Below are 12350 nucleotides of genomic sequence, written 5' to 3'. Positions count from 1 at the left end.
CAAATTCAGCCACGTTCTTTCCCAAACTGGTTACCATTTCTTCCTGCCTGCAGTTACATGCCTGCTTTTGGAATTCACACCACAATCTCACACCATCTGTAGTTTTGATATCATCACAGAGCATTCACTTCTTTTCTTTGTCGTCTTTTGATCTCATTAACTGCTGGTTATATATTCTAAGCAAGAATGATCCAATTAATCATAGCTCAAGTGTACAATACTCTTTTAGATGTAGTAGGGAAAACACGTTTACCTAACTGGAATGAGGCTTTCCTGGGCTCACATAATATCTGAATGCCACATCTGCAAATTAGTTTTAATTCCCTAGTGTTTTTGACTTGTGTCTGGAGCTAGATTCCACCTCACTGAAAAAACTGTGTGCAGAATTATAGGGCTGATTGATTCTGTGTAATGCAAAATACTTCAGCAAGATCTGAAATAAGTACTGAGTCCTTCATGGAGTTGAGATGTCATTATTTTTAAATGTATTTCTGTGAACATTGTCAAATTATCAGACATAAACTTCCACAGGCACAAAGTCAAGCAGGCTAATCTGTCAGTGTAAGCAATGTCATTGGATGATCTGGAACTCTGTAGTATCCGCACCCAGATAAGGCACATCTTGATAACAATCTTTTTCCTCTCCCTGCATCCAAATATATTTATTTTTGAAGCAATAAAAAATTACAGACATAATATTTAAAAGCTAAAAAAAATCAAGTTACTTTAAATATTGTATAACATCACATCATATTATTACCAACCACACCAATTTTTTCACTCCTCTTTGTGACGTTTTTTAAATGTAATTTCTTCCATTATTTGGTTTAACATCAGCATCTGGGAGCACATGGCCTGCCCCCAGGCTTCCCTATAACTGGTCCCTTTGATCGTCCCTCCCCCACTGAGGCTTCCCCGCTACATATGGCTCGGATTGGAAATGAAGCAGAGAAGTCTCCAACACTAAATCTCCACTTCATGCAATGAGTGTTTGTATGTCACCCTTCAGCACCACTACATCACTACCTCAATACAGTACCACTGCACCACCCTCAACATCACTCCATCCTCAACATCACTCCACCCTCAACATCACTGCACCACCTTCAACATCACTGCACCCTCAACATCACTCCACCCTCAACATCACTCCACCCTCAACATCACTGCACCCTCAACATCACTGCACCACCTTCGACATCACGCCACCCTCGACATCACTCCACCCTCGACATCACTGCACCCTCAACATCACTCCACCCTCAACATCACTGCACCACCCTCAACATCACTGCACCCTCAACATCACTCCACCCTCAACATCACTGCACCCTCAACATCACTCCACCCTCAACATCACTCCACCCTCAACATCACCCCACCCTTCAACATCACTGCACCACCCTCAACATGACTCCACCCTCAACATCACTGCACCTACCTCAACATCACTCCACCCTCAACATCACTGCACCACCCTCAACATCACTCCACCCTCAACATCACTCCACCACCCTCAACATCACTCCACCCTCAACATCACTCCACCCTCAACATCACTCCACCACCCCAACATCACTGCACCCTCAACATCACTCCACCCTCAGCATCACTGCACCACCCTCAACATCACTCCACCCTCAACATCACTCCACCCTCAACATCACTCCACCCTCAACATCACTCCAACCCTCAAAATCACTCCACCCTCAACATCACTGCACCCTCAACATCACTCCATCCTCAACATCACTGCACCACCCTCAACATCACTCCACCCCCAACATCACTCCACCCTCAACATCACTCCACCCTCAACATCACTCCACCCTCAACATCACTCCAACCCTCAACATCACTCCACCCTCAACATCACTGCACCCTCAACATCACTCCACCCTCAACATCACTCCACCCTCAACATCACTGCACCACCCTCAACATCACTCCATCCTCAACATCACTGCACCCTCAACATCACTCCACCCTCAACATCACTCCACCCCCAACATCACTCCACCCTCAACATCACTCCACCACCCTCAACATCACTCCACCCTCAACATCACTCCACCCTCAACATCACTCCACCCTCAACATCACTCCACCCTCAACATCACTCCACCACCCTCAACATCACTCCACCCTCAACATCACTCCACCCTCAACATCACTCCACCCTCAACATCACTCCACCCCTAACATCACTGCACCCCTTCAGCATTATTGCACCTCCCTCAATACTACCAACCCCATCCCTTCAGCAAGCTTATATTTTTGTTTAAAACATATTTTGGAATTAACAAGCAGTTTTGTAGGTCCCTTTAGTTAAATAGTAGTGACAAATTATCATAGTGTTTGAAATATCACTGTCATATTCAAAAGCTACATTTTTACTGGGAATTAAATGTGATTTAAAAGCTATTTAATGAGGGTATTGAATAAAATTCTTAATTTAGAACAATTGACCAAGTCATATTCCTTTGTAATTTTACCATAAATCATCAACAAATGCTGGCAGGTGGTGCCTAGTGACCAACTATTCCACAAAAACATTTCCAAACAACAGGTCCAGTGCCAGAAGAAACAAGAGGTTGCCAGTATTGTCCTAACTTCTATCAGCTGTTATTCAAAATAAAAAAAATGATGGTCCAGATTGTACATCATTACAACTTGTTACTGTTTTCACTAAACACTGTAGCCAATATATAAAACTATTGGCCACCGTGCAAATGATAAGACAGAGAAAGAACATGGGCTAGAAATTCGTCTCGGGCGGTGGCTTACGACGGGTGGTATTGGATTGGCTGCCCAGTATACACAGCGCCTATATTCAGTTCCAGCGCAGTCAATGGAACGGAGTACTGAATATCAGGCACTGCGCGTAATGGGCGGCCGATCCGATACCGCCCGTTTTGAGCCACCGCCCGAGACAAATTTCTAGGACATCATCTATTAAACTATATTAAAAAGGTGCCTAGCTAGGGCAAGTCATTTGGCATTATACAATATCCTGCAAGGATTTCTACAGTTCATACGATTTACTGCCAAATACCACAATTTGACAGTAAAGGCCCCCCAACTCAGTGAACCCCAATCTCTAAGCAGACCCAAGTGCTAACAAATCACATGAAGAACAAAACACCTGCCCTAATCATAACTACCAGTGCATTTCCCCACTTTACCTGATAACAGTTTTTAAGAAGACATTTGTGTTGTGTATGTACCTTTAAGAGAATAACTGGTCTCAGACTGCAATACCGGCAGTGACCACCCCTGTATAAAAGGCGCTAGAGAGCCTCTGTTGGTTAGATTCGTTTATACCTTCCACCAGTAAAGATAGTTTTGTTTTCTCTCCTGCTAGTCCGTGTCTCAATCATTCATGGACTTAACACTGGCGACGAGTTAGAAACGAACTTACCTGCAACTCAGCAACAGCTCCGACGACGTTGTTGAAGGTCGGAGCCAGAAGAAAGAAAAAAAAGAGTCCATTGAAACTCGAGGAACGGGCGTCGACCGTCAATCATCGGGTTCAAGGCTTTGCAGGAGAGACTGTCCAGAGCCAGGCTGGGTTCCTTGGTCCGTGGTTTCCCAGCTAATCGGGCTGGTGGCAGGTAGTGCTCTGATACTTCCTGGGCTGCAACGGGGCCGGGCAGCGAGTCGGGAAGCAAAGAGAGAGAGAGAGGGTGGAGCACACAGGGCGCGGCCGGTGCTTCGGAGCCGGGCAGCGTTCGGACCTAAGAAGAGGGAGGGAAGTGTCCCAGAGTGTCCGCTCCACGACGGGAAAATAATAAAAGAAAACGAATACGCGCAAGAAACCGTGGAAAGCAGCGCTAACAACAGCGGGGAAGAAGGAAAAGCACGGGAGGCGCCATTTTGTTAAATCGGGGAAGAAGGCAAAGCGCGGGAGGCGCCATTTTAGATTTGCAAGATGCCGAAGACTGGCTGTATCACTGCTTTTGATAATACAATAGAGGACTGGACCACGTATGTGGAAAGAGTCGAGGTATATTTCGAGGCAAACGAAATAGCGGAGGGGAAAAGGCATCGATATTGCTAAACTTAATGGGCGCTAGAACGTACGGCCTATTGCGGGACCTGATTACTCCAGCCAAACCGAAGGTGAAGAGTTTTAACGAAATTGTTGCTGTCCTACAGGAACACTTAAACCCTGCACCGCTGTTGATAGCAGAAAGATTTAAATTCTACAGGAGAACTCAGCACAAAGATGAGAGCAATGCTGAGTATCTTACGGAACTACGCAAGCTATCAAAGCACTGCCAGTTTGGAGCAGGACTGGCAGATACCCTACGGGACAAATTTGTCTGTGGACTCCTGAGTGAAGGAACACAGAAGAAGTTACTCGCAGAAAAAGAGCTGATGCTAGATAAGGCTTTCAGCGTGGCAGTATCGTATGAAGCAGCAGCCAGGGGAGCTGCAGAAATTCAACAAAAACCACAGGAATACAGCACCCACGAAATGACACGGGGATTTGCAAAATGTTATCGCTGCGGCAGAACTAACCATGACCAGAAGGACTGCTGGTCCAAAGACAAAATATGCAGACAATGTGGGAAGATTGGACACATTGCACGAGTTTGTAGGTCTGGGAAGAAGACCAGCGACAACAAAAAGGCTACTAAGGAACCGTACAAGAAAGTACAAAAGATGACGGACAGTAGTTCCGAAGACCAGATGAGCGATAGTGAATCCGGAAACAGAAGACTAAGCTGTCTCAAACTTCACAATGTAATCGCAAAAGAGGATCACCGAACCATTTGGGTCACTCTCACGATAGCAGGATCCCAAGTTAAAATGGAATTGGATACAGGATCAGCGCTAACTGTCATGAATCGACGAGACTACGAGCGGCTATTTTCACACATACCCTTGAGAGAGACATCCATCGTCTTGACGATGTATACGGGGCAAAATGTATACCCCAGAGGAAAAATAAGGGTGCCTGTCGAATACAATGGCAAGAAAATACGGAAATTGTATCTCTACATACTGCCAAATGGTGGACCACCGTTATTGGGACGGGAATGGATCAGGAAGATAAACTTAGATTGGCATTCCATTCATGCAATGACGGTGGACGGAAAAAAAGATGAAGACGTCACTCCTGGACGATTGTCAACAATCTTAGCTAATGCCAAAGAGGTATTTCAACAAGAACTGGGCACGCTTAAAGGCGTAACCGCCTCGTTAAAAATAGAAGAGAATGCAGTTCCCAAGTTTTTCAAAGCGAGACCGGTACCATATGCAATTCGTCCAGCCGTCGAGGCAGAGCTGGAGAATCTGGAGAAGGCGGGCGTGTTGTCTAAGGTCGACTGGAGCGAGTGGGCGACACCCATCATTCCTGTCATGAAAAAAACGCTAAGCAATAAGTCCGGAGAGCCAAGGAAGATTCGCATCTGTGGGGATTTCAAGGTGACAGTGAACCCTGTCCTTCACACAGTACAATATCCTCTTCCAAGGATAGAAGACATCTTCGCCTCACTGTCTGGAGGGAAGCGTTTTACAAAAATTGACCTAGCACAAGCATATTTGCATATGGAGGTTGAAGAGTCCTCTAGGAAGTATCTCACGATAAACACTCACAAAGGTCTTTACCGATATCATCGATTGGTATTCGGAGTAGCATCGGCTCCGGCGATATGGCAAAGAGCGATGGAACAAGTCCTGCAAGGGATTCCGGGGACTCAGTGCTACTTGGATGACATCCTTGTAACAGGTGAAGATGACAGTGAACACCTTAATAACCTAGAACAGGTGCTCACTAGACTACGGGAACATGGGCTGCGAGCCAACCGCCCCAAGTGCGAATTTTTTAAGAAACAGCTATCGTATTGTGGCCACGTGATTGATGAAGAGGGGTTACATAAGTCCCCTGACAAAATTGAAGCGGTTGTTAAGGCCCCAGCGCCTGAAAATGTGCCGCAACTGAGGTCATTCCTCGGGTTGGTGAATTACTATCATAAGTTTTTGCCGAATTTGTCGACAATTCTGCATCCACTGAACGCCCTGCTACGAACGGGGGTAGCATGGAAATGGAGCGATGATTTTAAACGTGCTTTTCAGAAGAGTAAGGACTTAATCACTTCGAAGGAAGTATTGGCTCACTACAACCCAGCACTGCCAATCAGGCTGGCGTGTGATGCATCTCCCTACGGCATTGGGGCGGTACTGTCACATAAATTCCTTAATGGTTTGGAGAGGCCGATAGCTTTTGCGTCACGCTCGTTAACTTCTGCCGAGCGTAACTACGCCCAGATTGACAGAGGCCCTCAGCCTAGTGTGGGGGGTGAAGAAGTTCAATCACTATCTGCACGGTCAAAAATTTACTCTACTAACCGATCATCAACCTCTTGTCTCCATTTTCAACCCTCAGAAGGGCGTACCGATAATGACAGCACAACGGCTGCAGAGATGGTCCCTTTTCCTAGGGGCACACCAATATGACATCGAGTACAGGGGAACTAAACAGCATGGAAATGCTGATGGATTGTCACGTCTACCGTTGCCGACGGTGGAAGAAGAAGACCTTACAGTGGATCCAATGGAGTTATTCCACTCGACCATAGTCGAATGTCTCCCTGTGACGAATGCAAACATAGAAAAGGAAACACGGAACGACCCAACACTATCACGGGTCTATGATTTAACGGTGAAGGGATGGCCAGCACATGGCGAACCACTGCTGCCAGCATTTTCGTCAAGAAGAGAACAGCTGTCAGTGTGCAGAGGAACCTTGATGTGTGGATCCAGAGTAGTAATTCCACCTAAGTTGATGGATAGAGTGCTCAATGAGCTTCATGAGGGTCATCTGGGTGGGGTAAAAATGAAGAGCTGAGGCAGAGCGTTTGTGTGGTGGCCGGGAATCGATAGAGAAATCGAAGAGATGACCAAGAGCTGTGCAGGATGCCAGAAGGTCCAAAACGCCCCACCACAAGCTCCTCTGCATCCATGGGAGTGGCCCTCATCTCCATGGCAAAGGGTGCACATTGATTTTGCTGGTCTCTTCATGGACTCGATGTTTTTAATTGCGGTGGATGCACATTCAAAGTGGCCAGAGGTAATAAAAATGTCCTCAACCACCACGGAAAAAACTATCGCAGTTTTACGAACCATATTCGCCAGGAATGGGCTGCCTGAACAGATTTGCTCTGACAATGGACCACAGTTTGTGTCTGAAGAGTTCCGGAGGTTCTTAAAGAACAATGGTGTTAAGCATTACACATCTGCCCCATATCATCCAGCCACTAATGGATTGGCCGAGAGGTTTGTCCAAACATTCAAGAAGGCTATCAAGGCAATGTGTAATGAAGATATACCCCTACAACACAAGGTGGACAACTTCTTGTTTGCCTACCGGAATGCGACACATGCGGTTACCAACCAAACTCCAGCCATGATGTTCTTCAATCGAAGACTACGATGCCGCTTGGATTTGGTTAAGCCAAACGTCCGAAGAGATGTGGAGAACAGGCAGTTTCAGAATATGAATGAAAGGCCGAGCAGGAGTTTTAAGATAGGTCAACCAGTTTTGGCCCGGGACTACCGCACTGAGAAATGGCAGCCAGGAATGATTTGTACACGACAAGGACCTCTCATGTATACCGTGGACGTTGGGGAGAGCATTGTAAGACGCCATGCTGACCAGATTCTAGAGTCACTGGAAAACGTCAACTCCACACCACGATCTGATACACCTGGTAATGAAATCGATGTTCCAATTGTAGCTACCGCAGAACCGGTAATATTGGAAGCAGATGAACCAAACAACGACATTGATTTCGACTCAACAGTGCCAGAAGAACCTGATACTCCAAAGAGGCGTTATCCAGACAGAATCAGGAAGCTTCCTCAAAGACTGAACTTATAATTGCTTAAACTTAACCAATGTATCTAGCAACAGTAATTGTGATTGTAATTCGTTATCATTTAGTTGTTAAATGAATGTTATGTACTGTTTATCTAAAAGGGGAGGAATTGTTGTGTATGTACCTTTAAGAGAATAACTGGTCTCAGACTGCAATACCGGCAGTGACCACCCCTGTATAAAAGGCGCTAGAGAGCCTCTGTTGGTTAGATTCGTTTATACCTTCCACCAGTAAGGATCGTTTTGTTTTCTCTCCTGCTAGTCCGTGTCTCAATCATTCACGGACTTAACAATTTGAAAATTACAATTTTCCTCTCCTCAGTCTTCTGTAGACGAAGATAGCAAAATGGAATTTGTCTCCTATCCAAGTTCCTTGATAATATTTGAGATTGACAGCATAGGTTTGAATGAAGAAGGAACTTCACATCATCTCTCAAAATATCGAGCCTACAGTACAATACAAATGAAGCATTTAATGTTCTTCATGCTTCAGAGGGTGGGACAGCCATCATGCCATAAGTTTTTACTGTGTGTACTTGTGACTTGAGAGCAGCAACAGATTGTTAGAAGCAGTATAAATAGTGTAAATAGGAACTGTGAAATTGTCTTGTAACCTGCTGCAGATTAGGTTTAATTAGCTCACAACTCAAATAATATCAATGCAGTGATTTCCCATCAAACTGTTGTAATCACTCAGTATGCTCACACAGAATATTAATTTTTGAATTTTCATTGTGTCTGTGCACCTCACCTTGAGGTTAGTTCACCCTCCTGGTTTAACTATTGTTAGTTTGCACTCTTGTTTTGCACCTTTTTAAACTAATATTTTTACTTTGTTTAATTTAATTGTATTAATTTCTTTAGCTCTCAGGTTTGCCTCATTCCAAAACAATAGTTGACTCTGTATCACTTCCAATATATGAATATCTTGCTCTTTATTCTTGCTCAAATAAATGTGCAATACTGGTATCATAGAATCATAATACCCATCGTGTCTTTGAAAGAGCTATCCAATTAGTCCCATTCCCCAGCTCTTTCCCCATAGCCCTGTGCAAATGTTTCCCCTTCAAGTATTTACCCAATTCCCATTCAACAGTTACAATTGAATCTGTTTCCACCACTCTTGCAGGCAGTGCATTCCAGATCATAACAACTCGCTGCGTAAACATTTTTTCCTCATGTCACCTCTGGTTCTTTTGCCAATTACCTTAAATCTGTGTCCTCTGGTTACCAACCCTCCTGCCAGTGGCAACAGTTTCTCCTTATTTACACTATCAAGACCCTTCATGATTTTGAACACCTCTATCAAATCTCCCCTTAACCTTCTCTGCACCAAGGAGAACAACCCCAGCTTCTCTAGTCTCTCCACATAACTGAAGTCCCGCATCCCTGGTACAATTCTAGTAAATCTCCTCTGCACCTTTTCCAAGGCCTTGACATCCTTCCTAAAGTTTGGTGCCCAGAATTGGACACAATACTCAGTTGAGGCCTAACCAGTGTTAAAAGTTCACCATAACTTCCTTCATTTTGTACTCTATGCCTCTACTTATAAAGCCAAGGATCCCATATGCCTTTTTAACCGCCTTCTCAACTTGTCCTGCCATCTTCAAAGATTTGTGTGCGTACACCCCCAGGTCTCTCTGTTCCTGTACCCGCTGCACAGTGAAGTATAATACCTGCTCATACTGAGATACAGGAACTTGGTTGAAATTAGTAAAAACCCCTGGAGCTGTCACAGAAAAAATATACATGTAACTACAACAGCAACTTGCATTTATATTGTGCCTTTAATCTAATATGTCCCAAGGCACTTCACAGAAGCGTAATCAGACAAAAATATCACGTGTAAAGTAACAGTTACCAGGGAGGAAACTTATCATCCCATGTCAGAGTTCAGATTATATGTTTATAAACCACTGGAAAATTCACTGTTGCAGTTTGTAACCTTATGGTTCGTTTACAGCTTTATAATGTGATCAAAAGGCTCAACAGTTGTAAGCTACAAAAATCAAAACCCTACGTTAAAATATGGTATAAAGTAGACGTTATCTTGTACCACTTCATTTATTTTTACAAAACATATAGCATGTGTGTCACGCTCACAGAAGAGAAATCAGTTTCTAGCATCTGCTTGTGCACTTTAGACAGTGGACAATCTTTCTTTCCCCTCCCCCATTTCCTCTTATTGAAAGAAACAGTGATCTTTTCAGAACCATCAGAAATATAACCTTCAACATATAAGATCAATAAACAAACACACTTACATCTTGCTCATCAGCCCATCTATAGATTGAATTTTAACTTAAAAACAAAACTCAGTAAGGGGTCGACTTACTTGCTTTCCTCATTGTCTCCACATTGCTTTACTTTGAATAGTAATTCAGCATATCAGGAAGTTGTGGTGCCTTGGGTAAGTTGCAAAACTCTTTAGACAGGAACTCCGATTTCAGTCGCCTACTGCGACAACGACATTTCACAGGCACAAAGAATGCAACTTCTGTTGATTGGAAAGAGTTACAAAAAGCATCATCACCTTTTTACGCCCACATTTATTTAACAGCCAGATTGTCAAATGCAGCCTGTACCTGGCTTTAAGATCAGCGACACGAAGCAACCAGAAGAGGCAACACTTTGCCATGTGTTGCTGCTGAGTGATAACATCTCCTCCACTGGGAGATTAATTCAATTAGACAACGGAATAAAGTGCAAATGGCATAGCATTTTAAGTTAAAAACACATTGCCTTTATTACAAAAATATTTAACAAATCTTTTTTATTTGGGGACAGAGAAGAGCTGGAAGAGTCACGGATCATTTTTACAATATACTGATACATAAATTGTGTAAGTGAGTTAGATTTTCCACCCAAAATCAGGGGTGGGGAAAAAATCAGGTGGTTAGGCCCACCACTACAAAGAAAAGAAAGACTTACATTTATATAGCGCCTTTCACAACCTCAGGACGTTTCAAAGCACTTTACAGCCAATGAAGTACTTTTTGAAGTGTTGTAATGTGGGAAATACAGCAGCCAATTTGCACACAGCAAGCTCCCACAAACAGCAATGTGATAATGACCAGATAATAAATTTTTGTGATATTGATTGAGGGATAAATATTGGCCAGGACACCGGGATAACTCCCCTGCTCTTCTTGAAAATAGTGCCGTGGGATCTTTTACATACACCTGAGAAAGCAGATGCACAACAACAACAACACAACTTGCATTTATATAGCACCTTTAATGTAATGGAACGTCCCAAGGCGCTACACAGGAACTTTATCAAACAAAATTTGACACTGAGCCACGTAAGGAGATATTAGGGCAGATGGTCATAGAGGTAGGTTTAAAGGAGCATCTTAAAGGAGGAAAGAGAGGTACAGAGGCAGAGAGGTTTAGGGAGGGAATTCCAGAGCTTAGGGTTTTGGTAGCTGAATGCACGGCTGCCAATGGTGGAGTGATTACAATCAGGGATGATCAAGGATCCTCACTAGGATCTCAATTTCCTCCTTCCACGCACCCCCCACCCACTCTCGCTGGGGTGGCTGCTGGCTGCCTCTTCCCCCGCCTGCCACATGTAAATGCAGGCTAGGGGGGTGGGCAGGGTGCCCGGCCAACTTCTCTTCTTACCACTACCATCTCTGCCAACCTCAGCGATCGGCGGGGGAACACAGGTGATGCTAGGTCCTGAGGCAACAGCGGTAAGCACCTGATGAACGGAGAGAAACAGAGAGCCGGCACGGGCTCAATGGGCCAAATGGCCTCCTTCTGTGCTGTAACTATTCTATGATTCTATGATTCTATAACAACACACAAGGAGGGTACTTGGCATTGCTACCCCACTCCATCATAGTCAACCTCTACAGGTGTAACCTATTCATTCCTTACATTCATTCCATTACTCTCACTCCACCTTCTCTTCTTTCCCTCCTTGCAGGAAAAGAGAGCCCACAATAAGAGGGAGAGGGAGAGAACCGGAGGTGGCACTCCATCAATGGCCATCCTAACATCAGCAGAGGAGACTGCCTTGGATGTCTCTGGAGTTGCCGAGCAGCTGGAGGTGGGAGACAGAGAGGGGACATCTCAGCAACCTGGTGACAGAATTACATATCATACAGCTACATGGCATACATCAGTCACTCAAATGGGGACTGGTCAGCAGCCAGTGAATGCTCATCATGTGCATAATGGTATCTGTACCCATTCTTGATAGGACATATCTAATTCATCTCTTTACTCTCCCACAGGTCAATCAAGAGCCCCCCCCACACAACCCCACTGTCCAGGAGGAAGAGGAAGACGACTCCTCAGAGGAGCCTCCAACCTCTGAGGGTGCAGTGTCATCAGACATATGCGCACCCGGCACCAGCACAGAGACGCACACCTCGGTGGGTCCAATGTGTTGTCACCTGGTGTCTCACAACTCACAAGTGAGGAACAGCAGATGGTGGAGACAGAGACAGCAGTG

The 12350-nt window shown here is 44.7% G+C and overlaps 1 protein-coding gene across 1 annotated transcript in view; it reads right to left on the bottom strand.

The window, feature by feature from the left end:
• Positions 1–10321, bottom strand: part of cep85l (centrosomal protein 85L) — a 361990-nt gene extending 351669 nt beyond the window's left edge. The window contains exon 1 of the mRNA XM_085997327.1: positions 10221–10321. Coding sequence (XP_085853453.1) covers positions 10221–10233 — 13 coding nt within the window. The 5' untranslated portion in view covers positions 10234–10321. The remainder of the gene's footprint in view (positions 1–10220) is intronic.
• Positions 10322–12350: the final 2029 nt, after the last annotated feature.

This window comes from Somniosus microcephalus, chromosome 9 (genome assembly GCF_052327205.1).
Source record: "Somniosus microcephalus isolate GS21.2 chromosome 9, FLI_Smic_1.0, whole genome shotgun sequence".
NCBI classification, from domain to species: domain Eukaryota; kingdom Metazoa; phylum Chordata; class Chondrichthyes; order Squaliformes; family Somniosidae; genus Somniosus; species Somniosus microcephalus.
The sequence above is the reverse complement of the archived record's forward strand: the minus strand, read 5'-3'. Positions and strand labels throughout refer to the sequence as shown.